Source organism: Marmota flaviventris, chromosome 1 (genome assembly GCF_047511675.1).
Source record: "Marmota flaviventris isolate mMarFla1 chromosome 1, mMarFla1.hap1, whole genome shotgun sequence".
Classification (NCBI taxonomy): domain Eukaryota; kingdom Metazoa; phylum Chordata; class Mammalia; order Rodentia; family Sciuridae; genus Marmota; species Marmota flaviventris.
In genome coordinates this window covers 215,524,141-215,551,050 of record NC_092498.1, presented here as the reverse complement: position 1 = coordinate 215,551,050, position 26,910 = coordinate 215,524,141, and the positions used below count along the sequence as shown (strand labels likewise).

At 51.6% G+C, this 26,910-nt stretch overlaps 1 protein-coding gene across 1 annotated transcript in view; it reads right to left on the bottom strand.

The window, feature by feature from the left end:
- Positions 1-307: 307 nt before the first annotated feature.
- Fbn3 (fibrillin 3) overlaps positions 308-26,910 on the bottom strand; it is a 64,983-nt gene continuing 38,380 nt past the window's right edge. Inside the window, exons 40-65 of the mRNA XM_027954874.2 lie at positions 24,976-25,101; positions 24,463-24,612; positions 23,193-23,264; positions 21,348-21,473; positions 20,934-21,059; positions 20,376-20,501; positions 19,846-19,962; positions 18,086-18,214; positions 17,439-17,558; positions 16,365-16,490; positions 15,348-15,500; positions 15,192-15,257; positions 14,903-15,028; positions 14,341-14,460; positions 14,103-14,225; positions 12,742-12,876; positions 12,495-12,620; positions 11,438-11,644; positions 11,149-11,274; positions 10,020-10,142; positions 9,615-9,731; positions 5,686-5,814; positions 5,491-5,610; positions 3,439-3,673; positions 2,081-2,228; positions 308-634 (exon numbers count right to left, since the gene is read on the bottom strand). Coding sequence (XP_027810675.2) covers positions 308-634; positions 2,081-2,228; positions 3,439-3,673; positions 5,491-5,610; positions 5,686-5,814; positions 9,615-9,731; positions 10,020-10,142; positions 11,149-11,274; positions 11,438-11,644; positions 12,495-12,620; positions 12,742-12,876; positions 14,103-14,225; positions 14,341-14,460; positions 14,903-15,028; positions 15,192-15,257; positions 15,348-15,500; positions 16,365-16,490; positions 17,439-17,558; positions 18,086-18,214; positions 19,846-19,962; positions 20,376-20,501; positions 20,934-21,059; positions 21,348-21,473; positions 23,193-23,264; positions 24,463-24,612; positions 24,976-25,101 — 3,599 coding nt within the window. The remainder of the gene's footprint in view (positions 635-2,080; positions 2,229-3,438; positions 3,674-5,490; positions 5,611-5,685; positions 5,815-9,614; positions 9,732-10,019; positions 10,143-11,148; positions 11,275-11,437; positions 11,645-12,494; positions 12,621-12,741; positions 12,877-14,102; positions 14,226-14,340; positions 14,461-14,902; positions 15,029-15,191; positions 15,258-15,347; positions 15,501-16,364; positions 16,491-17,438; positions 17,559-18,085; positions 18,215-19,845; positions 19,963-20,375; positions 20,502-20,933; positions 21,060-21,347; positions 21,474-23,192; positions 23,265-24,462; positions 24,613-24,975; positions 25,102-26,910) is intronic.

Below are 26,910 nucleotides of genomic sequence, written 5' to 3'. Positions count from 1 at the left end.
TTTAAGCCTGAGATTGACCAGAAACAGTGACCACTGGGCCCCCACTGACCCTGGCTGTGTGGGGGGGAGGTACACACAACAGCGTCCAGCTGTCTCCAGGAAAGACTGAGTACTGGGGTCCCCTGGCTGGCACAGAGGTCCAGCCTGTGCCTGGACCCATCTGAGGTCAAAGTGTAGCATTCCTCTCTTCCTGAGTTTCAGGATTTGACCTGGTCAGCTGCTGCTGCTGGGGACCAGTCCTTCCCAGTTCCAGAATCTCCACCTTTGGGTGGCCCAGGAGCTTGGGGCCCATGGAGGCTCTTCTCAACTAGAGCAGCTGCAATTGCACTTTCAGCCGCAAGGCCCGGCCCACCGAACCTGGCCAGACACCCCGGGGCCCTGCCACGCTCACCACCTCCAGCTGGTACATTCCAGGCCTGGGCCTCCGTCGTCCCAGCTGCAGGGAGCTGAGGCTGCCCAGGTGATGCATGCGGAAGAAACCTCGCTTGTTGCCGTGAGCAATGACGTAGTGCACCCAGCCTCCCAGGCCCTCCAGAGCTGGACGCAGCTCCAGGATATGCTCCGACTGGCCCAGATGTGAGAGGTTCAAGGCCAAGGTCAGGGGGACTTCTGTGTCAAGGGTGGCCAGGCTCACCTGGGGAGAAAAACCAGGTGGGCGATCAGAGGCTGGTTGAACAGGGATGCGGTAGATAAGGGGCCCTGGGGTCATGGCCAGAGTGATTTTAAACAATGTCTAATGTGGAAGAAAACATCCTGCATGCAATGTACTCTGCCCTTGGCCACTTCTGTCTAGCCCTCTGTTTGCAAGACTGAGGTCAGCCTGGGCTGAGGACATAAGGGCACAGGCAGAGGCTGGTTTTCAGGTGAAAAGTAAAGGCCAACAGGCAGGCAGCCACTTTTACACAGACTCCAGACCCTATTCTCAGCTGAATCACCACGGTCAGGCCCCTACCTGGGTGGAGGGAATTAAGTATTCGCCCCAAAGACCCAACCAGAGGGTCAGCCAGATGGCACTGGGCCCCTGAGTCCCAAAGGTCACTCAGGCAGCCTGGGGTGCCTGAAGTTATGACCAAAGGCCTTTTCTGCAGAAGACAGACCCTAAAGGATGTCAGAGCTGACTTCGAGACAAATAGGATACCCAGCTGGGCCAGAGAGAAGAGAGCAAGGGCCAGGCTACTGCTAGCTTCCTCTGTACTTCCTGCATCTGGCTCTCATTAAGAGCCCCCTGTGTGCAGATGACAAACCCTTCTTTATTCAAGCTCCTCTGAAGTGTCTTCCTGGTCCTGGCAGCTGGACAGAACCCTCAATAAACCAGTGAGATTCAATGGCAGGCTACCCAGGCCTGGGTGACGTATCCAATCCCACAGAAGGTTATCTGTTTTCTTCCCCTTTGCTCTGGGCTGTGCTGTTTTTTTTTTCACCTCATTTATATGCCCATGGAGCATTCTGTTATATTCAAGTGAAAGCTATTCCTATCTCCCAGCCCCCTCCTTCTGGGAATCTTGGGCCTGTCCCCGGAGTGTGGTTCAGACATATGCACTTATTGACACCTGCTGGCAGAAAGTGGGAATTGCAGGCAAAGGCACAAAGCCTCTGTCCAGATTTCATCCCAATGTGCCCAGCCCAGGAGTCATGAACAGGGCAGAACTTGAGGCAGAGGCTGTTATCTGGCTGCTCTGAGCAGTGCTAAATCTAGAATAGTTCTGATGGAGGGCTTCACTAACCAGATGGTAAGGGTTGACATTCCAGAGTGCACAGAGGGTTTAGAGAGACCAATGTATTTCTCCTGCCTCTAAATGCCACCAAAAGAGGGAATCCACAAGAAGCACCCTAACCCAGCCAAGGTCAGTATAGGAGGTATCTGAGTTCTCATCAGGAGTGAGGCAAACTGTCTGGGGGCCCCAAGAGTCCTCAAGGGAAAACTAGGTCTGAGGAAGTACAGGGAGACCTGGGCAGGCACCATGACATGAGGGCCAAGATGGCACCTGGAGTCTAGTGCTCTTTCTTGGGGGACCACAGCCCTCTTCCCACCCTTGGGCAGTCCCCATGGTTGCCCCCTCCAGCACTGTCCCTGTGGCACCTGGTGGCCTCTGTGAGCACTGCGACGTGGTCGGTCCTGAGGGGAGAGGCCATTGATCTTGCATTCATAGCAGGCTTCGGGCGAGAGCTGTTCCTGATTTGTGGTGTCCCAGGATCCAGGACTGAAGCCCAAACCAGAGACACAGTGCCTAGGCCAGGATCAGGTGGGTGGCTTTCAGGAGTGGGCTGGGGGGACCTCCTCAACCACACCCTACCACCCTCGCATTCTATTCTGAGCTCTACTGCCCCATGGGGCAAGGGTTGCATTGCAAGTATACCTGTGTGTGTGTGCTGGCGAGGTGCCACGTGTATATGAAGCATGCACAGTGGGAAGTGTGAAGTGTGTGTGTCCTTTGGTTTACCTGAGCACAGGTATGAACACAGAAGGAATGATGTGCACATGCTGAGACAGATGAATGTACCTGAGTGCCCATGGGCATGTACATGTGCAAACCCATGTACATACATGGAGGATAACATGCAAGTACACGTGCCTATTGCAATGTAAGAACCTGCATGTGTTTGGAGATGTGAGCAGGGTCAGCTGTCCATAATCATTGGTTCTGCATCCTCATATTCAACCACCCAAGTAATGAGAGAACATTACATTGTTGCTGTGTGTTCTATGTAGTTCAGTCATCTGTACTGAACACTTAGTTTTTTTCTTGTCATTACTGCCTTAAGCAAAACATTATAGCAACTATGTACATATAATTTACCTTGTATCAGTTATTATAAGTCATCTGCAGATAACTTAGAGTGTAAGAGTTTGTGTGTAGGTTCTATGCAAACAGTTTGCCATTTTAGGAAAGCGATTTGAGCCTGGTCAGTTTTGGTATCCATTAGGGATCCTAGAACCAAACTCACAATGCCTTAGCTCACAATTGCTGCACCCATGGTAGACGACCCTCAGATACTGAGGGATGATCACAAAGTGTGAGCCAGCATGAGCAAAGAGCTTGTGATGTGTGCTTTCTCACACGTGCAAGCCAGGATGTATGGATGATGGCACACAAGTGTCCCCAGGGATATGGCCATATAAGTCTGCAGGCATGCTGGATGACATGGACACATACACATGTACACACTGGGACCTGAGAGTGCCCGAGGATGCCCAGGCATGCTGGCATCTTATAAACTATGTGGATAATTACACATCAGGGGTGTGCACAGATGCAAGCACCTCTGTGTGTTCAGCTCTTCATACACACGTGTACATGTACACAACTAGGGGAGGGGTGCACAGGCCGAGGTGGCTCTTCTGGTGGGTATCTGGTGGTTGCACCAGCCTGCGTGTATCTACACTTGCAGGGCATGGAGTTTATACTCGTCCCTGCTTGCCCCACTTGAATCTCTCACCCTTGCCCAGCGCGGAAGTAGCCTCGGGGACAGCCGCAGAGGAAGCCGCCGGGCGTGTTGGCACAGCCATAGCTGCAGGGGCTGCCCTGTCCAGCACACTCATCCACGTCCTCACAGCCCCCAAGGGCCTGGTCAAAGTCAAAGCCAGAGGGGCAGACGCAGCGGAAGCCTCCAAGTGTGTTGTGGCAGGAGGCGCTGCCACAGGCCGCAGGTGACAATGCACACTCATTCTTGTCTGTGGAGGGAGGAGGAGAGGAAGGATGGGGCTTTGCCCCCTCCAAGCTTTCCATGCGGGATGCTCCTCCTTCAGAGCCCAGGTCCAATGTCAAAGCCTGCAGCAAGCTTGCCAGGGGCCCTCAGAATACATCTTTCTCCATCCCCTGCCTATTATCCTCCCTTATCCCCCCAGCCCCTGCTCCAAAGCCTGTAATTCTCCTTCATAGCATTGCTCCAAACTTCCCCTAAATCCTGAATCGCAGCATGTTCCAGAACAAGCTTCTGCACCCTCGCTGTATTGGCAGGTGGGGCTGGGTCATTCTCTGTGGTGAGGGATGCCCTTGCACTGTGAACGCTGAGCAGCATCTCAGGTCTCCACCCCCTCTATGCCGGGAACACCCCTCCCCTAGTTGTGATGATTGAAAATGGCTTCAAGATATGTCAAATGTCCCCCAGGGGCGCAAAATGGTCCTCAGTTAACCCAGGAAGTGGTCTAGCAGTCCCCATCTCCTCTGCTAAACTGGCAACTCAAGGCGAGGGTGGCGTCTGTCTGGGGCTCACTCCTGCATCCTCAGGGCCTGGAGAAGGGCAAGTCCTCCGCAAAGAGTTGGGGGAAGGGATGATCAAAAACATGCAGAGGAGGAGACAAGCAGAGAACTTGAGAATGAGGATTTGCCAGCAAAGGCCAGTGGTCTGTGACATCCTGAGGTCCCTGGGACAAACACCGGGGGGTATAGAGACAAGGAACTTAACTAAGACCTACCACGAGAGACAGGAAGTGCCTGGAAGGCAGCAGGAGAGTGGGGAGGGCTGCATTTCAGAGTCTGCAGAAGGAGGGAGTGTCCAGGGGGATGGGGCCACAGTGCCCATTACAGTGGAGGTCAAGGGTGGGAGCTGAGGAGACGTGACAGAGAAGGCTCTGGAGAGCAAATGAGCCCAACCAAGGTAGAGGGTGAAAGCCAGACTGTAGGACAGAAAGGTAGACAGTTGGTTAGGAGGAGGCTATTAGTAGAAAGGTCTTGGGCAGCAAAAGAAGAAAAGTTGGGGGGCAGAAGGCAAGCTCCCCAGTTGAAGAGCCTCTGCAACAGCTGTGGCAAAGACGCAGCATGCGTGCCTTCACTCACAATTGCCGCATCCTTGCAGACATCACTAATCAACCATAGCGCTTTCCCCCCATTGTCACGGGAATTGCTCTCAGAATCTTTGTCAACTGAGTCTTGCAGGCCACCACTGCTAAGTAACCGTGCTGTGCTTGCTGAGATGCCCCTGAACTCCTTAGTGGGAGGCCTTCTAGGCTGGCCTGGTTGCTTTTTTAAATAGCTGTGCTTGTCACAGCATGGCGGGGAGGTGGTTCCCAGCCCCCCACCCCCTCTGGAAAGACTCCAGTTGGGGGCCCAGCTTCCTCCCCAGCCCCTGCCACTTGCCACACCATGAAAAGGAGCTGAGCATGACCCTTAGCCTTGAGCGATGGAAGTGTGGAGACGGCTTCCCTGCACGGAAGCAGGTGGATCCCACCTCCACGCGGCAGGGGAATGAGGCCTTGGGAGTGGGCGTCACCCAGCGGGACTGGGCTATACCCCGCTGAAACCCAATCCCTTGCCTCATTCGGGTGGAACTATCTTGAGTACCTTCCCCTGAATAAATAGGGCTTCAGGTGTGCTGTCACTCTCTTCTGTCTGCCTCTCTTGCTTCCCTTGTGGGAGCCGGGGACAAGGAGCCATCGCTGAACCCCAAGGAAAAGGTATTTTCTGTGTCCCTGTGTGATTACTTCGTGCCAACCCAATTCACCTGGAGTGATCCTGACTGATTGAGTCATGTGTCACAACAGCCACTCACCCACACACTGGGCCCACTGGGAATGCGGGGTGAAGCCTTGGGGGCAGCTGCAGCGGTAGCCCCCCAGCTCATTCTGACAGCCGTGTTGGCAGTGATGTGGCCCACCACATTCATCCACATCTGAGACAGAGACAGGGTGTGACCAGTGGCCCTTGGGACCACCCCCAGCCTGGGACCCACCCAACCCTGTTCTACCTTCACAGCCATGGCCTGAGCTGTCCGGGGTGAAGCCTTGGTAGCACTCGCAGTGGAAGCCACCTGGGTCATTGTGGCAGAGTCCATGGGTGCCACACGGACCAGGCTGCACCAGGCACTCGTCATTGTCTGCAGGGGACAGAGAAAGGGCAGTTCCTGGTGGTTAGGGGACGCATGACCCACTGTGTGACTTCAGGCAGGTCACTACTCCCACCTCCTGCCGGTTTCCCCTTCGGGGAAGTGAGATCCATAACAGTTCCTACCTCACAGAATTGCCACCAACACTTGAGATGGTGCATACAAAGGACTTTGCTTGAGTCTCATCCCCTTGCATTCTAGAGTAAGAATTAACCTAACCACACACCTGGCTGAGGGCAGTGCCTGGTGTGAGAACAGAAGACAACCAAGATTCCTTTGGGCACTAGAGGTGTAGCCCAGGGGTAGAACATATGCTTGGCCCATGGAAGGCCCTGAGTTTGATCCTCAGCACCCCAAAACAGACAAAACAAAGCAAAAACCCTTTTTGCTTCTCCCATGGGAAAATGACCAGGGGGCACCTATTGAGCTTTGTCCTTTAGGGAACTTGACAATAGTGTGAAATCAGCCAGTGCCATGGATGGAAAATTTGTGTCCCCTAAAATCATGTTGAAGTCTCAACTCTAAACGGAATAGTATTCAGCCTTTGGAAAGAAGTTAGTATTAGATGAGGTCATAGGTGGGACCTCACGATGCCACTGGTGCCCTTATAAAAATGAACACCAGAGAGGATGTGCTCGTTCTCCCCACCCCCATCTCTCTGCCATGTAATGACACAGCAAGAAGGTAGCTGTCTGCAAACCAGGAAGGGAGCCTCACCAGGAAGCAACCGTGTTGGCACCCCGATCTTAGACTTCTCAGCCTCCGGAACTCAGACAGCAAATCTCTGTAGTTTAAACACCCAGTGTGTTTTTTTTAAGCTTTCAAAAAAACTTAATCTGTGAATATCTTTCCATATCTTTAAATATTTTTAGTTTCCTTATTCATTTTTTCTTTTGGTACTGGGGATTGAACACAAGGGTGCTCTCTATTCCCAGCCCCTTTTCAGACAGGGTCTAAGTTGCCTGGGCTGGCCTTGAACTTAAAATCCTCCTGCCTCAGCCTCTGGAGTCACTGGGATGACAGGTGTGCACCATGCTCAACCCACATCATTTTTTTTTTTTTTAGTTTTAGGTGGACACAATATTTTATTTCTATCTGGTGCTGAGAATCGAACCCAGTGCCTCACGCATGCTAGGCAAGCGCGCTACCACTTGAACCACATTCCCAGCCCCCCACGTCATTTTTAATGGTCACTTCATCTTTGGTTGGTTAGATGAGCTCTGCTTCCTTTTAACCAAACACCAATTAAAAGGCACAAAGATTTTTATTTTTTTGCCACTTTAAATAAAATTAAAGACTAGATAAACCTGTGTGTGTGTGTGTGTGTGTGTGTGTGTCTGTGATGATTTCCTTAGAATAGATTCCTTAAAGTGGAATGGTGGGCGCAGAGATCCATATCTGTAAATTTTTGGATATGAATTGCAAAACCTCCCTCTTTCTGTTGTGGGTGTCTTTGTTGCAGCAATCTAAGATGACTGAGAGCTGGTTTCCAGGCAGCTTTGCTCTGGTGGTAATGACCCGTGGATAGTAAACTGCATTTGGACAGGTTTTAAGGAATGAGCAGAAAACTCCTGTGTGGGAATCCAGTCTGAATGATTCGCATTCTCCTTCCCTGAGCGGAGAGGCTCTGACCGTCACTACATCTCGTAGTGACCTGGACACTGCCCTGGTCCCGGAGATGGAGGACGCCTCTTCAGATATAGGCATGTCGCCCCATGAATTGAGCTACGCTCACCTGTTCCTTTGTGATATTACCCCTTTGCCCTGTTTGGGATAGAATGTTTCATGGAAATGCCCTTTGTGTGTCCCCTTCTCTTGCTCTGCCCTTGGGTGTGGCCTTCCTAGATGTCAGTGAACCTGCTGACAGTGGACACCATGAAGCTAGACTCAGCCCCCTGAAACCTGAACCCTGGCCTCATTTGAATGGCTTCTCCTCAATAAAAGGGGTCAGCACATGCTCTTTTTCTTTCTGCAGACCCTTAAGGTCAGAGGAGCCATCATAGGACCCCAAAGAAAAAGGTCTCTCTGTCTCTTGTGTGGTTATCCCCGTGCAGCCCAGTCCCCCTGCGGTGACCCTGAGTGTTTTAGTCATGAGGAACGCGACACTCCTGGTTTTGCCTTCCCTGATCACAGAGATATTTGACATCAAACATTCCTGTAGAGATGTAGAATTGCCTTAGGTACAAGAAACAAAGGGGACATGGAGCTTCTGCATGCATCAATTGCAGAACAGTGTCTGCAAATGAATGCCTGAGCTGTCTCCCTTGAGAAGCTACAAACAACAACAACAACAACAACAACAAACCAACAACAAAAACAACCTAGTATCCAGATTCTCCTTAGAAACGTCCAGCACCACCTGTTGTTTCTTTCCCTTGAATCCAGAAACAGAACCAAGTGTCATAGTTGTCTGCTTTGATCATGTGTATTTGATTTCCTAATTCAGTTGTCAGCAAACTGGGGCCCTGTGGGGCAAAATCTGGCCCACCTTTCGCTTGTGCAAATAAAGTTTTATCAGTACACAGCCTGTTCATTAGTTTGTGTGTCATCTCTGGCTGCTTTGGTGCTACAATGAATGGCAGAGTTGAGTCAATCTGACAGAGACCATATGGATGGAAATCTGAACACATTTACTCTTGGGCCCTTTACAGAAAGTTTTCTGATTCCTGATGTAGTTGAGCCTCAGAATATGAACTGCCTGGCAGAGAACCTAAACTATTCTAGAGAGAGAAGACACTTGTGAGCTTACTACATGTGTGGGACACATGTGTAACGGTCCATGTGCCTCCATGTTTAGGCATGTGCAGCTACACACACACACACACAGCTTTACTGTTGCAGAAAAATCGAAACACATTATTTCAAATCTTTGCCCAAATGTTCCCTTTGGATGGGGCTCCACCAGAGTTCTCTTCCCTGTTAATTTCCTGACTCTACTTGTACTGTGTCTTTCTCTCCAGCCACTCAACACCTGCGGACATACTTAATGTTATGTCAGTTGCAGTCTGATTCCTAGAAGGGAAGTTCCCTGACGGTATCAGGTTCCGCTGTCCTGTACTCCCAGGATCTAGAGCAAGGCTCTGTAAACCGTGTCTGAAATGGTTCAGAGTAAACATTTTTGGCTCTGCTGGCAAAACTGGACTGTCTGGATTCTGTCAGTATAGTGTTGGGCAAAAAAAAAAAAAAGCAGCCACAGATGATAGATAAAGTGGGTGAGATTGAGTGTCAATAAAACTTTATTAGCAAAAGCCAGCAGAGACCAGCTTTGGATGGTTGGCTGGAGTTTGCCATCCTCTGGTCAAAGCACTGTCTGGAACACAGAAGGTGATCATTAGGTGCTAAGAGGGTCAATGGGAGCCTGCATGGGCCAATTGTGGCTGGGCTCAGCCTCAAAGGGAGATCTGGTTCCCTCTGGGTCACAAGACACGAAGAAGCAAACGGTGGCAGGTGTTTCTGTGGCTCTGACTTCTGAGCTAACTCCCCCTTTGAGCTGTGAGAGGTTTGGGGAGCACTCTGGGAGACCCAGCAGGGACTGGTCAGGGGCAAAAGGAGATGGCCTGGACCCAGGTAAGTGGAACTTCTGAGGGTGGACCTTTCAGAGACTTAGGGCAGGAAGGAGGAAGTCCCAGATGCCACCAGGATGGGAGCACCCAGGAAGCAAGCACTTTGTTCCACCGTTGCCCACGTCCCCAAGGTCTAGCACACACAGAGTGCTTGATACTTCTATGGTGACAAACTTGAGAAGGCTAGGTTTGTGTGTCACCTGTCACACGAGCAGCAGGGGCACTCACCAAAGCAGGCCTGGTGGCGCTGGATGAAACCAGGGGGACAGCGGCAGGTGAAGGAGCCAATGGTGTTCACACAGACGAACTGGCAGTTGTGCTGCCTGGAGGAGCACTCATCCAGGTCTGCAGCACAGCACAGACGTCCCAGCAGGCTCAGGGGTGGGACTCAGCATGGGGTGGGTCCAGGACTGGGGCGGGGCTCAGGGGGTAGGGACGATGGGGTGGGCAGGGTTCAGTTAGGGCTCAGGGTGCTCCTGCCACCTTCAGGCAAAGGAGTGGCAGGAGAATAACCCCATGTAGTCCCCAGCTCTATGCAGGTGGAGGGGGTGAGACCACAGGTGACCTCTCTGGGGCATTTGTCCCTAACAGGGATGGCCCCCAGAAGGTGTTAATGGGAGGGAAGGAGGTCACCTTTGCAGGTTCTGCCATCTTCCTGCAGCAGGTAGCCTCGGGGGCAGGCGCAGAGGAAGCTGCCATCTGTGTTTTTGCAGAGGAAGGAACATGGCTTGGGGGCCTCGCTGCACTCATCCACATCTGTGGGGAAAGGTGGGGTGTGAGGCGGGTCACAGGGACATTCCCTGCAGGACTGAGGGTTGAAGTCTCATTCCCAGCTTCTGGCCACCTGAAATCTATGGACTTAACGCAGGAGTTGGTACTTTTCTATAAAAAAGTCAAATAGTGCACAGTCTTGTGTACCTGTGGATTCAACCGACTGTGGATTGCAGATACTGGGTGGGGAACTGCATCTGCGCTGAACATGGCGCAGGTTTTCTAGTCAGTATTCCCTAAACAATAAGCAGAGCAACTCTGTCCTTAGCATTAACCTTGTATTAGTTACCGTGAGTCATCTAGAGATTTAAAGTGTCCAGTCGGAGGCTGGGGATGCATCTCCACGGTACAGTACTTGTCTAGAGTATGCACCAGGCTCTGATGGAACCATCAGGTTCCATCTCCATCACCACAAGTAAATATAAAACCAAACAAATGAAAACTAAAATAAATAAGTAAATAAAATGAAGTAACCAGGAGGATGTGTGCAAACACTACCCCATTTTATGTAATGGAGAAACCCTGATCTTGGAGCCAATCCTCCTTGGACACCAAGCGGCTACTGGATGTTTGGCTCCTCAGGCCACACAGTCCCAGTTACAACTAGTTAACACAGCCTTCATTTCAGAAAAGTAGCGGTTAAAGGAAATGAAACAGGCATGGCTAGGTGCCAGGACAATTATTTCAAAAATAGTGGAAGGCTGGATTTGGCCCTCAGGCTGCAGTCCGCTCCCTCCTGACTTAGATGAACGTCTACTACACAACGTAACTGGAGAATCTCAGGATGCATCAGAGCAGGGGAGGAACGTGGCTCAAGCCGGGTGAAGCTTTGCTTCTGGTGTCCACTTTCTGGTTTCCTTAGGCTGTGGTCGCCGGTTTGGAAACGAAAAGCAAGTCTTGCAAACTTGGAGGGGCACAGGGAAGTGGGGCCAGGGGCTATTGACCGGGCCCGAGACAGGCTGGGGCACGCGGGCGGGGGGCTGTGGCTCACCCAGGCAGGCAGTGGCAGCCGCATCTGGTGCATACCCAACTTGGCAGTGACAGCGGAAGGAACCAATACTGTTGATGCACTCGCCGTGGGGACACAGGTGAGCAAGCACATGACACTCATCCACATCTGGGGACAAAAGGGCAGGGTGGGGTCTGGCTGGCCACCAGGGCATGCTCACTTCCCTTTGCCCACCAGTCCTCACCCTAGAGGCAAACCCACACATGCACACACACTAGCACTCACCGGAGCACAGACACAACGATCTGGAAACAACCTCAAGGACACCCACCTTGACCCTCGGCAGTGTAGCCCGAGCCATGGGGGCACAGCTTCCTGTGGGCGGAGGTGCCAGGCAGAGGACAGAGCTCGCAGTGGGGTCCCCAGCCCCGGCCGCCCCCGCAACAGCACACAGCCCTGGGCACAGCTTCGTTGTTGCTCGACCGCGCCTGGCACGTGGCCTGCAGCACCTCAGAGAAGCACAGGCCCTGCCGGATGTCTGCGGAGAATGGGTAGGAAAGGTGGGCAGGAGAATCGTGCCACCGAGGACCCTCCTCCCTGGGGTGTAGGGTGGCTTTGGCACAGTGTGAAATCTTCTAAGGCACTGCTACCAGACACGGACACCCCCTCAATGGGGTGGGGCTGGGGCAGAAGCTACAGGCCCAGTCAGTGACCACCCAGGGCTGGGTTGTAGAGGCTGGACAGCCAAAGGCAGCCTTCTTTGGCCACAGAGGGAACAGATGGCCAAGAGGCAGCAGGGGATGCAGGGAACGTCAGGAAGGGGACCAGACATACTGGTGCCCAGGATGAAACATCAGGGACAATGAGGAAAAATGACATCTAGGGACAGATGGGAAGTGGGGACAGCTGGATGCAGACTGGTCATTAGGGTGAGGAAGAGGAGGCTTCCCAGTTACTCTGGAAGGTTGGCTTGGGGGCCCATCACCGAGACAGTGTTTGGAGGTGAGCTGTATCGTTGGGGGTAGGGACAAGGATGTCCCTGAAGCAGCTGGATGCACACATCTGGCCTGAAGCTGTGGGGTGGATATCACACTCAGGGAGGAAAGAAGACAATTCACAGGACAGAGGCTACTGGCATGTCACCTGCTGGGTTTAGCTTCCAGGAAGTGGGAAATCCCGGGAGGGCTCACTCCTGGGTATTGTCTGGGGGTTGGCGGTATCATGGGAGACAGGCTGTGTGCACACTGGCCATGTGTCCACGGTGGCTCAGAACCCCACATGCCTCCCCAGTGCCCCGACTGCTCCCCTGACTCAGGGAGCTCCTGGGCAGGAGGAGGCACGGGTGGAGAGTGGCTGCAGCCATTTTGTTTACGCCTGGTTACACTCACCGTGGCACTCAGTGAGGGTGGGGCTGGCCTGGAAGCCCTGGTCACAGTCACACCGGAAGCTGCCCACGGTGTTGATGCAGCGGCCATTGGTGCAGGGGCTGGGCTGGGCGTGGCATTCATCCTCATCTGAGGTGGGAGGGATGAAGGAGGCCAGAGGGGAGGACAGAGTCCGGAGCTGGCCTCCCCCAGCCCTGGAGCTCCTCCCTTGGGTCTGCCACAACCTCTTGCTCTGGCCTCTCCCCCATACCTGTGCAGCCCTCCCCAGAGCTGGGCTGGGGCCGCATCCCCGGGGGGCAGATGCACGCAAAGGTGCCGATGAGGTTCTTGCAAAGCATGCCTCGCGCGTGGCAGTCCTGCGGCCCGTCTGCACACTCGTCCACGTCTGTGGATGACCAGGGACAGGTGTTGGTCAAAGTCAGCTGCCTCATGGCCTGGCCCTAGGCTGGAGGGCCTGGGTCCTACACTCCAGCAGCCTCCTGCTGGACCAGAATGAGGGCACTGCAGGTCTTCCCAACAAGGGAGCCACAAGATCCCAGCCAAAAAGCTCAGGATGCCCCCCATGCTCCACCTCCCCTGCCCATGCCAGAGGCTGTGAATCTGTCAGGGCCTCCTCATGGCTCCTGAACATGGACTCTGAAACAGCCCTGGAGGAATCCAGCCCCAGCCTCAGGTCTTTTGCCCTTGACACTATAGACATTTGGTACAAGAAAGTCCTTTGTGATAGGGGGCTGGTCTGTGTGCGCTGTAGGGTATTTAGCAGCATCCCCTGCCACCCAACGCCAAGACTCTCCCGCTTTAATTGTGATAATGAGGAACTCACAGACATGAGCACATGTCCCCAGGGAGGCATGATCTCTGTCCCTTCTGACCTATGCCACTTAGGGCAGGTCCAGCCCCTGATGTCCTAGTGGACTCTGGGCCTAGGGAGCTCTTCTTATCCCATTTTAACAGCAAAATGACAAAGCTCACAAGAGCAAAGTCAGAACCACGAGTGTGATCTGAATGTGTCCCCAAGCTCATTAAATTGGAAGCTTAATCCCCAAAGCCATATGTTAATAGTGTTTGGAGCTGGGCCTTCGAGGACAGGACTAGGACTAGATGAGGTCAGGAGGGTAGGGCCTCCGTGATGGCATCGGTGGCTTTATAAGAAGAGAGAGAGCCAAGCTAGCACCTCGTGCTCTGGGATGGGGTGCCCCCCCTCCCGGGGTGTTGTGCGGCAACAATAAAGATCCCCACCAGAGGCCAGCACCATCCTCTTGGGCTTCCCAGATCCCAGAACCATTAGCCAGACCCACTTCCACTCTTTATCAGTGACCTGGTCTGTGGTCTCGGTTACAGCAGAAGAAAGTGAACTAAGAAGACCACCCCTCCCAGGAGGTGCCCCGCCTGCTCACAGGGCCAGCTGCACCGGCCATGCTGCTCACACCCACCCGTGGGGGCTCATGGCTCTTACTTCTCCATCGTGTGCTGAAGAAGTGGAGGAACGACCGAGTCTACACCTAAGTCTGTTGGACTGCAGGGCTCAGGATGTCGCCTACACACATGGGGATGATGAGGCCAAGGACGAGGAGTCCCGGGGCCCTGCCATGGGGCCTGTGTAGAGCCTACCTCGACACATGGCCCCATCCTCTCGCAGGGCATAGCCAGCCGGGCAGGTGCACAGGTAGGAGCCCTCAGTGTTGTGGCAGCGGAAGGCACAGAGCAGCGGGTTCAGGGAGCATTCGTTGACGTCTATGGAGGTCAGTAGAGGCGTCAGGTAGGTGAGGTCTGCCTGCAGGACCCCTGCTCCCTCCCAGGGGGATGGTCCCCATCACACATCCCAGATCCTGGGCAGACAGCATCGTACCCTCGCAGGTCATCATGGGGCCAGGCTCAAAGCCATCTGTGCAGGCACATTCAAATCCGCCAATGACATTGGTACATGTACCTTCTCCACAGGGGTGGCCAACAGAGCATTCATCTATGTCTGGTTGAGGATAAGGAGTAGTCAGTGACTGCAGAGAAACTCCTATCCCTCACATCCCTGTCTGCCTCCCTGGTGACTGCCACAGACTGGACAGGGCAAGATCTGCTGCCCTCTAAGCTGGCTGCAGGGCAAACACAGGTGCACATTCAAAGAATGAATGAATGAGTGGATGAGCAGGGGGTGAATGAGTGAATGACCAAGTGATGAATGAATAAGGGAACAAATAAGATCATGAGTGACTGAACGAGTGCATGAAAGTAGGATGAATGAGTGGAAAGCGTGAATGGATGAACGAGTGAATGGGCGAACAGGTCAACGAATGAATGAATGAATGAATGAATGAGCAATGGGGAAAAGGGTGAGTGGGAGAGTCAATGAAGGACAAGGGAGAGAATGAGTGAATGACGAAGGTGACAGGGGCCAGCCAGGGCTGGTCACTCACCCACACAGCTAATGCCGGTGAAGTCCAGGCTGTAGCCAAAGGGACACTCGCAGCGGAAGGAGCCATCGGTATTGATGCAGACGCCGTTAGCGCAGACGCCAGGGTTCTCTGCACACTCATTCACATCTGCACGTGGCAAGGGTTGCAGACCGGGCGGCTATCACTGTGGGGACCCCAGGCCACCTGTGCATCTGGGAGGGAGCCTGAGACTTGGGTATCCAGGCAGAGCTGAGAAGGGCAGGGCTGGGTAGCTCAGGAGAGGCTCTCAGCACCTGGGTGAGGGGCTCACCTTCTCGAGAGTCATCCGGGCCTGGGACTGCCCCGTGGCCAAAGGGACAGAGCTCCTGAAAAGCAGCTGGGCAGGGAGGGGGTTTCAGAAAAGGAGTCAGAATCCAGGGCCAGACACAACCCCCAGGATCTGAGCAGAGGGACAGAGCAGACTCACCACTGCCCTCCTGAGGACAGAGCTCACAGGGGTCACCCCAGCCCTCCCCAGGCCTCTTGCTGCAGCAGCATCGGGTCTTGGTGGTGTTGAAAGCTTTGGGCACTAAGCACTTTCCAGCCTCAAAACGTGTGAAGCAGAAACTCTGCCTTGTGTCTGTGGGAGAGAGCAGGCCGTTTGGGTGTTAAGCTGATAAAGGCCAAAGTACTGCATGCGCGCCCCTCTTCTACACGAGTCCTGATGAATGAGTGGAGCTGAGCCTACTAGCCGCCAATCAGAACACTCCACACCCCCCAGTCACAGTGATTGGCTCAGGAATGAACACGTGATCAACACTGGTCCAATGGGGATAAACCCTGGGCTTTGGCGGGATAGCGAAGAATCCCAGCAATATTCTAACCTACTTCACTGCTGTAGGGTGTCCCTGTGCCTGGAAGAATGAGCAAACTGGCTACGATGCTCCTGAATCAGAAGGCCCTTCTTCAGAGGGTGGGAGGACCCCGGACTTCAGACCCCAAACTCCTAGATCTCTGCTCCACCGGCACTCAGCAAGCTGGGGTGTGTGTGGCTCACTACTGGGCCCTGGGCCACCAGAACTGGTTGAGTTGAACTGTGACTCTGCTCACACTCTTATTCCCCCTAACCTATAAGTAAAGGCTAGCTCAAGTTGGCTAAGGCTAGCCCAGCTGAGATGAAGCCAGCCCAGAGTGACCTCAGCTATTTCAAACTAGACAACACTTGCATAGCAAGAGAAGCTCTGGTTAACATTGAACAACCCGGGGGTCTAGGCTAGCCAGGGATGGTCCAAGTTGGCCCTCTGTAGAGGAGATCAGTTTGGCCAAAAGGTTGCCTGGACTGGAATAACCCCACTAAGCAGAGAGACGCTTCTGCTTGGTCAGAGCTCCTGGAGTGTCATACAAGAAACTGTGGCACTCCTTTCTGGGTGATCCAAGCCCTTCCCACCTCATCTCCCACCACCCTCTTCCCTAAGCCCCGGGTGCTCCCTGCTCCCAAACTCACCAAAGCAACGGTGCATGTTGTTGGAGAGGACAAAGCCAGGTGGGCAGAGGCACTGGAAGCTTCCAGGACTGTTGGTGCAGGTACCAAAGAGGCAAAGATTTGGCTCTTCCAAGCACTCATCAATGTCTGGAGGGGCAGGGACATGAGTGGGGAAGGAGGGGTGTTTGCAAGAAGGACCTGCACCAGGGTGGGGAGGTCTTGGCTGGGAAGAAGGGCAGAAGGAGTAGGGGTCCAGCCTGAGTGGGTCGCGGGCTGAAGTGGGGCAAGAAGCTAAGGCTCAGTATAAGCTGCAGCATTGGGTGGGCAGTGTGTATGGGGTGGGAAGGGGTCTTTCCCAGGAGATGTAGGAGTCATAGTCTGGAAAAGTTCATTGCTAGAGACTAAAATTGTATAAAGCTAACCGAGACTGAATAAAGTTAGCCCATACTAGATGGAGTGGCTCATTTGTATCAAGCTAGCTCAGATACAAAAAACCAGAAGAGGCCAGGCCAGACTGGTCCAGGTTAGCCTAGAATATATAAGACTAGCCCAATGGAAGACTGGACAAAAGGGCCATCAGTCCAGATCAGATTAACGCAGGTTAGCCCAGACCATATGAAACTAGCCTGTCTGCTCGGGCCAAACGGTCCGGTTAGTCCACATGGAATGAGGCCAACCCAGGTGAATAAGTGGACCACAGAGGTCAGGCCAGACTGATTTAGGTTAGTCCAGAGTGTACAATCACTCCTATGGGTCATTATACCAGTAGAACTTGGACCAGACTTGTCCTTGACAACCATTCATTGGAGTGAGAAGTTCTATTATTAGATTCCTGAGGTGCAGTGAGACCCCCAAACCCATGTCCATTTTATAGGATTCACAAGGAAGACTGAGGGCCCCAGAGAGAAAGCCCTGAGCCAGGAGTGCAGAAACATTAATACTGATAATAGTGCATGGAGCTGTGTTTGGCGCTATGCTAAGTGCATCTTCACCTCACTGTAACCCCAACTGGTATTCCCATCTTACAGATGGGCAAACAGAAGCTCAAAGGCACCTCCCTGGCCCCAGAGCTGGGAGGTTGGGCTGGACACTCACCTATGCAGTGGTCTCTCTGCACCTGGAAGCCAAGAGGGCAGATGCAGCGGAAAGAGCCCTCGAGGTTCTGGCAAGTGCCTGGCAGGCAGGTTCCCGCAAGGCTGAGACACTCGTTGGTGTCTGTGGAGAGGAGAAGGAGGGGATCCCAGCACCAGAGAGGAGGCGGAGGGCTCACCCAGGTCTGGGGCCGACACCTGCTGTCACTGCATGATGGCTGAGGGACCTAGGAGAAGCCCTTCCAGTGGCAGTTCTGGGTCCAAGGGAAAGGCTGAGATTCCAGAAAACAGGGATAGCATGGAAAGGATTATCTGGCCCTGGGGGGTACAGGTGGAGCCAGATGGTGTCGGGGGCGGGAAGAGGGAGCCCGGTTCCTAATCTGGAGCCACTTGGAGATTCCTCTGGGATTTTCCTGGCATCCACTTAGTACCCCTACTATTCCTGATTTCAGAGAACTTACATTTTCAAGACAGCTTCACCCTAAATCACAAAATTATGTTCTAAATTTATAATGGAATGTGCTGGGTTTTTAAAAATACTTTTTATGCATGGATGACGAATGGAAGCACGCTCACTCAAAAGTACCAACTTCAGGTAAATGTGGAGCAAGGACTGGCTGAGATGGGTCCCAGGACTGCGGTGAGACTCACCCACACAGTTTCTCCCATCGGCTGTGAGCTCAAAGCCATCCTGGCAGAGACAGTTGAAGGAACCGGCTGTGTTAAGGCACTGGCCAAATCGGCACACTTGCCCCAGCAGAGTGGTACACTCATCAATGTCTGCAGAGGGGAGATAAGCAGGTAGGGTCAACCAAGGAGCTTGAGGGCACTGAGCCTCCCTTGCACTTCCTTCAGTTTACTGAGCACTCGTGTAGACTCTGTATTCTAACCTTCCTACTACCTTATGAGGTAGGTCCTGATATTTTCTAATACAGCCATTGTAATACTATGAATTTGCCTCCAAATCCTCTCTTAGCTGTATCCCACATATTTTGATATGTTGTTTTTATTTTCATTTAATTCAAAAATATTTTCTAATTTCATTTATGATTTTTCCTTTGATTTATAGAGAAATCCTCAGAACTACATAAAAAGATATTGTGTCCAAGATATTGTGTCCATCTACAACTAAAATATATTTTTAAAAAATTTTAGTTGTCAATGGATCTTTATTTTTATTTATTTATATGCGGTACTGAGAATTGAACCCAGTGCCTCACACATGCTAGGCAAGCCCTCTACCACTGAGCCACAACCCCAGGCCCAACTAAAAATATTTTTTAAAAAAGAATACATTGTTTAATTTCTTAATACCTTGGGACTTTCTGGGTATCTTCTGTGATTGATTTCTAGTTGTATTCTCTTACTTCCTGAGGACTTAATTTACGTGACTACAGTTTTTTAAAATTTGTTAAGGGTTGCTTTAACAAACCAGGATATGGCCCAGAATATGGCAAATATTCCTTGGCAAATGTCCATGTATATTTGAGAAGAATGTGTATTCTAGAATATTATATAAATATCATTCAGGTCAAAATGGTTGACAGTATTGTTGGGGTCTTCTATATCATTACTGATTTTCCACCTACTTGTTTTCTTTACTACTGCAGGGGATATGTTGAAGTTGCCAACTATAATTATGGATTTTTCTATTTCTATTTCTATTATTGATTTCACTTCATATGTTTTGAAGCTCTACTGTTGGTTGCTTATGCACTAATGATCATATCTTCTCAGTAACTTGGTCTTCTGCTCAATATAAAATATCTCTCTCTATTACAGGTAATATTTCAGTTGAGAAGCCTATGTAATCTGATATTTTCTCTGGTAAGTACTACTGTTAATCTCCATTTTACAGATAAGAAAATGGAGATATTCAGAGGTATATGACTTGTGTAGGGCCTTGTAGGTGGCAAAGTTGGGATTTGAACTCATAGTTTCTGATCTTGGAGTTCATGCTTTAACCCAGTGCACTTAATTGGGTAGTGCCATACCATCAAGTCTTGCTTTCATTCTTCCCTACCCTGTTTTATAATTTCACCAAAGAAGAAATTATAAGAGAGTTAGAAGATATTTGAAATTAAGTGGAAATGAAAACACAAAATATTAAAATTTGTGGGATGCAGTTAAGAGAGCACTTAGAGGCAAATTCATAGCATTAAACTATATTGCCTACCGGCCTCCCATCAACCTCAGCATAAACTCTTAACAAGACTCCCACACAGACTCCCACTGGTATTGGAAAATTGAGTGGGTATGGAGAACTTTATAGTTAACTCATTTTCAGAGGAAACACCAACCCCTTGAGTTTGCTCAGGGTCAAGGTCTTTTGTTTCAGAGGAGCCCTCAGATCATGTATCTCCTGTGCAGTGGAGAATATTGAGGCCTCCCCACCAACCCAGTTGGCTCACCCACACAATTCCCATTGTGTGTTGCTGCAAAGCCAGGGAAACACAGGCAGTTGTAGGAGCCAATGATGTTCTTGCAGGTCCCATTTCCACACGGTTGTTGGTCACACTCATCAAGGTCTGAAAACAAAACCCCGCAAACCCACCAATTCACCCTAGGGCATTGGGTGGCTCAGGGACAGGGACCTGGCTGAGCCCAGCCTGGTTCCCCTGCACCTAAGCCTTCCCAGATGGCTGGGTAGTGACCTCTAGAGGGGACGACTGAGTAGTGACCTTTAGAGAGGATGGCTGGGTAGTGACTTCTAGAGGGGACAGCTGAGAAAGACCCCTGGTACTATTTATGGCCTCCATTTTACAGATGAGAAAACTGAGGCAAGAAATGAAAAAGTCACTTATCCAAGGTCTTAGTGCCAGGCTTCAAACCTGGATCTTTCTGTGAATTGGGATGGTTAGAGGAGCCATCCCAGCCCCAGAGATGGTGTACACCCCAGGCAAAGCTTAGGCTGAGAGAACGGAGTGGAAGAGGCTCTCACCCATGCACAGGGTCTGGTCTGCCGATGCCCGGAAGCCGCGGTGACACAGGCATGTGTAGCTGCCCTCTGTGTCCACACAATCGCCATGGCTACAGACATTTGGGATCTCTCGACACTCGTTCCGTCCTGAGGGGTGCAGGTAGCATGGTGTCCCCAAGCACCCCACCCTACAGAGGGTCAGCCTCACCCCTCTTTCCCTGAGCTCCCCCTTGCTGCAATGGAGGAGCCAGAGCCTGCCTTGAAGTCCCACATCCAAGCTCCCACCAGGGGCTTCAAGCTCTGCCCCATCACACCCTGCATGACCCTTGTCACTGTCCTGTGGACAGGTGCCCTCAGGGCTAGGGGAACAGCACAGTGACAGAATGCAGGTCCGCAGCATGAGGCCCGGGGTTCAGTCCTCAGCACCCACCCAAGGCAGGTGCTTCGAGTTTACCTTCCCACCTACAGACAAGGGAAAAGAGCCCTGCTCCACCAAGTCACGGAGGCAACAGCCCACCTCCTCCCCTTCCCCTTGCTGTCCTGGGCTCTGGCCTCTGGCTCCCTGGCGACCCCACTCACCCACACAGGCCCCGCTGGGTGACAGCTTGAACCCTAGGGCACACTCGCAACGGTAGCTGCCGGGGATGTTGGTGCAGTCTGCGTTCCTCCGGCAGGGTCCCCCCCCACTGGCACACTCGTCTACATCTGGGGAAGCCAGCAAACAGAATGGGGGTGAGAGAGAGGCCCACCCTGGGAGAACCGAACCCCAAACCCAGCTAAGCAGCAGGTGGTCTCTCTGCACACCGCCAGAATTAGAGGGAGGGTGCTTACTTGGGATGGAGATGCTCTGGAAGGTGTTAGCCCAGCTATGCAGACAGGGAAACAGTGAAACGGAGGCCTACAGAGTGTCTAGACTCACCCAGAATGCACAGCGGGGAACCAGCATCCTACACAGAACCCAGGACTGGGGACAGGGGTGGGGGTGGGAGGCACCTTCACAGGCCAGCAGGATGCTGTTGTAGCTGAAGCCTAGGGGGCACTCGCAGCGGAAGCTCCCGACCTGGTTGATGCAGACACCGTGGGCACAGATGGCTGGGATCTCCCCGCACTCGTCGATATCTGGGGAGGGCAAGAGCCATCAATGGTAGCCTAGCCCCAGGGACCTTCTGGGGACCCTGAACCAAAGGACCCACTGGCCATGTGGTCTGGTAGAAGATGAGGCCAGAGACCAACACATGGTCCAAAAATCCTGCTGTAGCCAAAATATATCTACTCACACCAGAAAGAGGTCAGGATGTGGCAGGAAACGCAAAGGCAGGAGAGAGCCTCACTTTCTATTGAAAATGCACATTTCCATGTACGATGGCATGAATGGTGTGACTCTGCTTTGTGTACAACCAGAGAAGTGAAAACTTGTGCTCCGTTTGTGTACAATGAATCAAAGTGCATCCTGCTGTCATGTATAACTAATTAGAAAAATTAAAACATTTTAAAAGTCTAACAAAAATATAGTAAAATTTAAAAAAGAAAGAAAATGCACATTTTGCTGCATGGGAGGTTGAGGCAAGAGGATGGCAAGTTTGAGGCCAGCCTGGGCAACTTAGCAAGACACTGTCTCAAAATAAAATTTAAGAAAGGGTTGGGGATGTAGCTCACAGGTAAAGCACCTGCTTAGCATGCGTGAGGCCTACGGTCCAAACCCCAGTACTGAAGGAAAAAAAAAAAGGAAAATACATTTCCTGTGACCTAGCACCCTGCTTTTCAGGTTCTAACCCTGAAAGTGACATTGAGCAAACAAAGCCAGATCAAAAAAATAAATAAAGCAAATATCATAGAACTGCACTTATAAGAAGTGCCCAGAATTGGCAAGTCCACAGAAACATAAGGAGTGTGATTGTCTGGGGGTCGGGGGAGGGTCAATGACTGCTAATGGGGACCAGATTTCTTTTTGCATAATGAAAATGCTCTAAGGTTTGATGGAGGGAATGTCTACATAGCTCTGAATGCACCAAATCCACTGAATTGGGCGCTTAACTTAAAAATTTATATTTATTTATTTATTTATTTATTTATTTATTTATTTATTTATGGTACTGGGGATTGAACCCAGGGGTGTTCCACCACTGAGCTACATCTCCAGCCCTTTTTATTTTATCTTGAGACAGGGTCTCATTGAGTTGCCCAGGCTGGCCTCGAACTTGTGGTCCTCCTGCCTCAGCCTCCTGAGTAGCAGAGATTACAGGTATGCACCACCACGCCCAGCTTAAATTAGGCGCTTTCAGTGGTATGCATGCACACACACAGCTGGCCTTCCGTAGTTGAAGTTTCCACGTCTTCAGATGAAACCAACTACATATTGCAAAAATTCAAAAAAATTTTTGCATCTGTACTGAACATGCACAGAATTTGTCCTTGTCATTATTCCCTAAGCGAAAAGACAAACTCTGCATGATTCCACTCACAGGAAGGCCCTAGAGGATGGTGGAGCAGGGGCTGGGGGGGGACGGGAGACAGTGTTGGAATGGAGACGGGGGTTCAGTTCGGGGAAGTGAAGAACTCATGACCACGATGATGGAGATGGTCACACAAGAGTGCAAACTGCTCAGTGCCACTGAATGGGCACTGAGAAACAGTCATAATGATGAATTTTATTGTATGTGTATTACTGTTGTTCAAAAAATGATGGACAGTCTTATAAAAACACCCTCACTGTTCAAAAAACAGAAAGGAAAAAAAAAAGAAGAAAAGAAGAAGGAAGTATTTTGGAAGCAAAATTCCTGGGGAGTTAGAGGTACAGGAAAGAGGGCGCTCAGAGAAGCAGGGGCGCTGGTCACTCACCCAGGGGCTTCCCTGTGTGGATGTCAATGACGAAGCCCGGGACTTGGTCCCCACACAGGACCTGGTAGTCAGCTGCCAGAGGAGAGCAGAGCTGCAGCCCAGGCCCCCCCCCACCCCCACCCCCGCACACCGCCGCGACGGCCCCTCCCTGCAGCCCAGCCCCCACCTGGCCTCTCACCATCCCCCTGCCTCCTCCCTGGTGGCCATACACCCGTGACTTTCTGATGCCCAGGTGGGACTTGGCCACCTCTGGCTGGCATGGGCACTCCAGCCACACCCCTCGCCCTCATCAAAAACAACAGACTGTTCAGCTGTGACCTCAAGACCTTCACCCTGGCCCCACCATCTCTCCCGCAGAAACGCCTGCACAGGGCCATCAGAGGACCCGCTGAACATGACCCGCTCCTCCAAGCTGCCGCACCTCTGCCCTGACAGCCCTTCTCCCTCACCCTCCCCAGCACTATGGTTTGAATGTGTCCCCCAAAAGCTCATGTGTTGGAAACAGAATCCCCAAAGTCCTATACTGATGGCATTTGGAAGTGAGTCCTTTGGGAGGTGGTGAGGTTTAATGAGGTCGTGAGGGGAGGGCCCCCGTGAAGGCATGAGTGACTTTATAAGAGAAAGATCTGAGCTGACATGCTCGCTCCGTCTCATCATGTGACACCCTCTGTCGTGTTGTCATACAGCACAAAGGTCCCCACCAGATGCCAGCCCATGCTCATGGACTTTCCAGCCTCCAGAACTGTGGACTAAATAAACTCTTATTCTTTATCACTTATCCAGTCTCAGGTATTTTGTGGCAGCAATAGAAAACAGACTGAGACACCTAGTGAACCCTGCTTCAAACTTGAGCGTCCATGGCAGCCAATGGGTGAATACCCCTGCGCAGTCACTCTGGCCTCAGGCAGTGGGCCCTGGGCTTCCTGAGCAATTTATCCTCCAGTCACAGTCAGAGCTCTATACCTGCAGTTTCTGCATTTGCAGATTCAACCTGCCTTAGATGGAAAGTATTTGAAAAAAAGCACTGCATCTGTACCGAACACCCACTGGTTCTGTGTGTCTTCAAGAGCTTTTCCCACCATGACAGCTCCATCGATCCATCCTGAATTCTCAATGTCTGCAAAGGAAGACTGAGTGCCTTGCCCACTGTCCACCCAAGGGAACCTAACTGACTCCAGCTCATCAGAACGAGGCAGATTAGCCTCAGAGCCCTAAGTACCCTGTGCTGGGAGGGGCCAGGCTGGCAGGAAGGTGGGGAGGGGGGACTCACGGCTGGCAGGAGTGGGGCAGGCCTCGCAGGGTCTGTTCCAGGCCTGGCCAATGTTGTAGGAGCAGCAGCATGTCTTCCGGGTCACGTTGAAGGGCAGCTCACTTCCACACGTTCCATTGTAGTGCCGGAAGCAGGCACTCTTTCTCATGTCTGCAGTGTGGGAAAAGGTCTCCCAGGTGAGAGGAAGAGAGGACCAAACAGGAAGGGATTCATGGATCCATTTGAACACAATTGGCTTGGTGTTTCTCCCTCAGCACACTTGGGGGCCTCATTCATATTTCAGGCTTTGTGCACAGCCTGGGCGACTGTTCGTGGCAGCCGCGTGGCAGCCCTGGGCCCTTGAGTCCTGCAGCCTTGTTCACTGACACATATCAGCACCCCAGATACGCTCACCCTTCCTCTCTTCCCCCCAAATACAACTCTTTGCACTCTTCCAAGGCTTGGAGGCAGCTCCTCCCACACCCATGTGCTGCTCCAGCCACTGCCAGCCCCCTGGTCAACCCCGCTCCCTACCCATGCAGTTGTTGCCACCGTTGACTCGCAGGTACTCCGCAGGGCAGACACAGGTGTAGTTCCCCAGGGTGTTGTAGCATGTGCCAGGGCCACAGATGCCCGAGTGTGTGGAGCATTCATTGATATCTGCAGGGGAGGTGGGGCAGACGGGGTGTTCAGACCCCGTCCAGGAACATTCCAGGTAACTCCTATCCAGGCCCAGGAGGCACTTCCGTGGTTTGGTTTCAAAATCAGCTTATCATTATACAGATATAGTAGGGACATGACATGAAGAAACACTTACTGTGACACGACTTACACTAAGGAAATGACCTGAACCCACACTGGTTGTGCCATCGCCAAGGGGCAACCACGTCTACCCCCTGCGATGTGATAGAGAGCAGGAGCCCCATGGAAAACGCAGAGCGGTCCCCCTGGTACAGTTTGGACCTGGAATGTTCCCTAAAGTCTCATGATGAAAGCAAGGTCCCCTATGCAGAGAGGGGCTCTGGGTAAGTGACTGAATCATGGATCAATGAACTGGTGGCTGGATGGATGGCTGGGAGGAAGGAGGCCACGGGGGCGTGCCCTGGAAGGGTCCCTCCTCTCCCTGACCACGCCCCTCCCTCTCTGTTCCCTGGCTGCCCTGAGCCGAGAAGCTTCCTTTTGCCACTTGCATCTGCCCTGATGGCCCAGACTTGGAGCTGGCCAACCTGGACTGGGTCCTCTGAAACGGAGAGCCAAAATAAATCTTTGCTCCTCTAAGTGGATCTTGTCAGGTATTTTGGTCACAGTGATAGAACGATGACGCACCACCAAGACCCCGGAGGAGGCTTAACACTGTGGATAGTATCAAACTCTGTTTTTTTTTCCTATACAGGCACACCTATGATGAAGCTTAATTTTTAAATTAGGCACAGTGAGACATGAACAATTGTAACCGCTAATAAAATGAAACAAGCATGACCAGATGCTGTAATAAATGTTATTTAAAACGTACAAATAGTTTCTAGAATTTTCCATTCAATATTTTCAGATTGGGTTGACCATGGGTAATCACAGAAGTTGACCATAGGTAAAGGGGACCACTGTATCCTGGGGTGGGGGTCAATTCCTCCCATCCAGAGGCAGAGCTTTGGCTGTAAAGGGCCACATTGTTTTGCAGTTTTTGAATCAAGAGGAAGTCTCTCCTGATTATCTGGTCTGTTACCGCAGCATAAAAGCAGTCACAAACAGTGTGAAAATGATCTGTGGTACTGTCCATGCTCCAAGAAAACTTTACTATGGACCCTAATATTTCACTTTCATATAATTTTCATGTGTCAGAGAATATTATTTTGATTTTTTTCCTAATCACTTAAAATATGGAAAAAAAATTCTTAGCTAGCAGGCTGTATAAAAACAGGTGACAGAATGTTACACTGAGAGTGACATCACCAAAAATGGCAGAGCAGAGAACTCCCGGGCTCCACACCTTCACAAAAGCAAATTAAACAGGCAAAAAACAGGGGGCAGGAATCAACATATGTGGAACTCTAGAATCCTGTCGAAAACTTATAACAAATAATTTACAATAAATAGTAACCATGCTGCAACACGAGAATGCTGTGTATTTGTAAGTGCCCCTGACAGTGTCACATCCTTCCCTTCTCATGGCCACAGCTACCATGCGAATCTTAAAAGCAGGAAGGGAGAAGTGACATATTGAACACAGGGGATCCTCGATAAGGTTAACAGCCAATCTCTCCTCAGAAACCATGGAGGCCAGAAAACAGTGGGGTGAAGTAAAGCCCTAGAAGAAAAAAAGACTCTCAACTGAGAAAAAGAATTGTCCACTGAGAATACTGAGGGCAAAAGTATCCCTCAGAAATGAAGGAGAATTTCTTAAGACAGTCTGAAATAAACAAAAATTGAAGGTGTTCATCTCTAGTAGGCCTCACAAGAAATACTTATGAG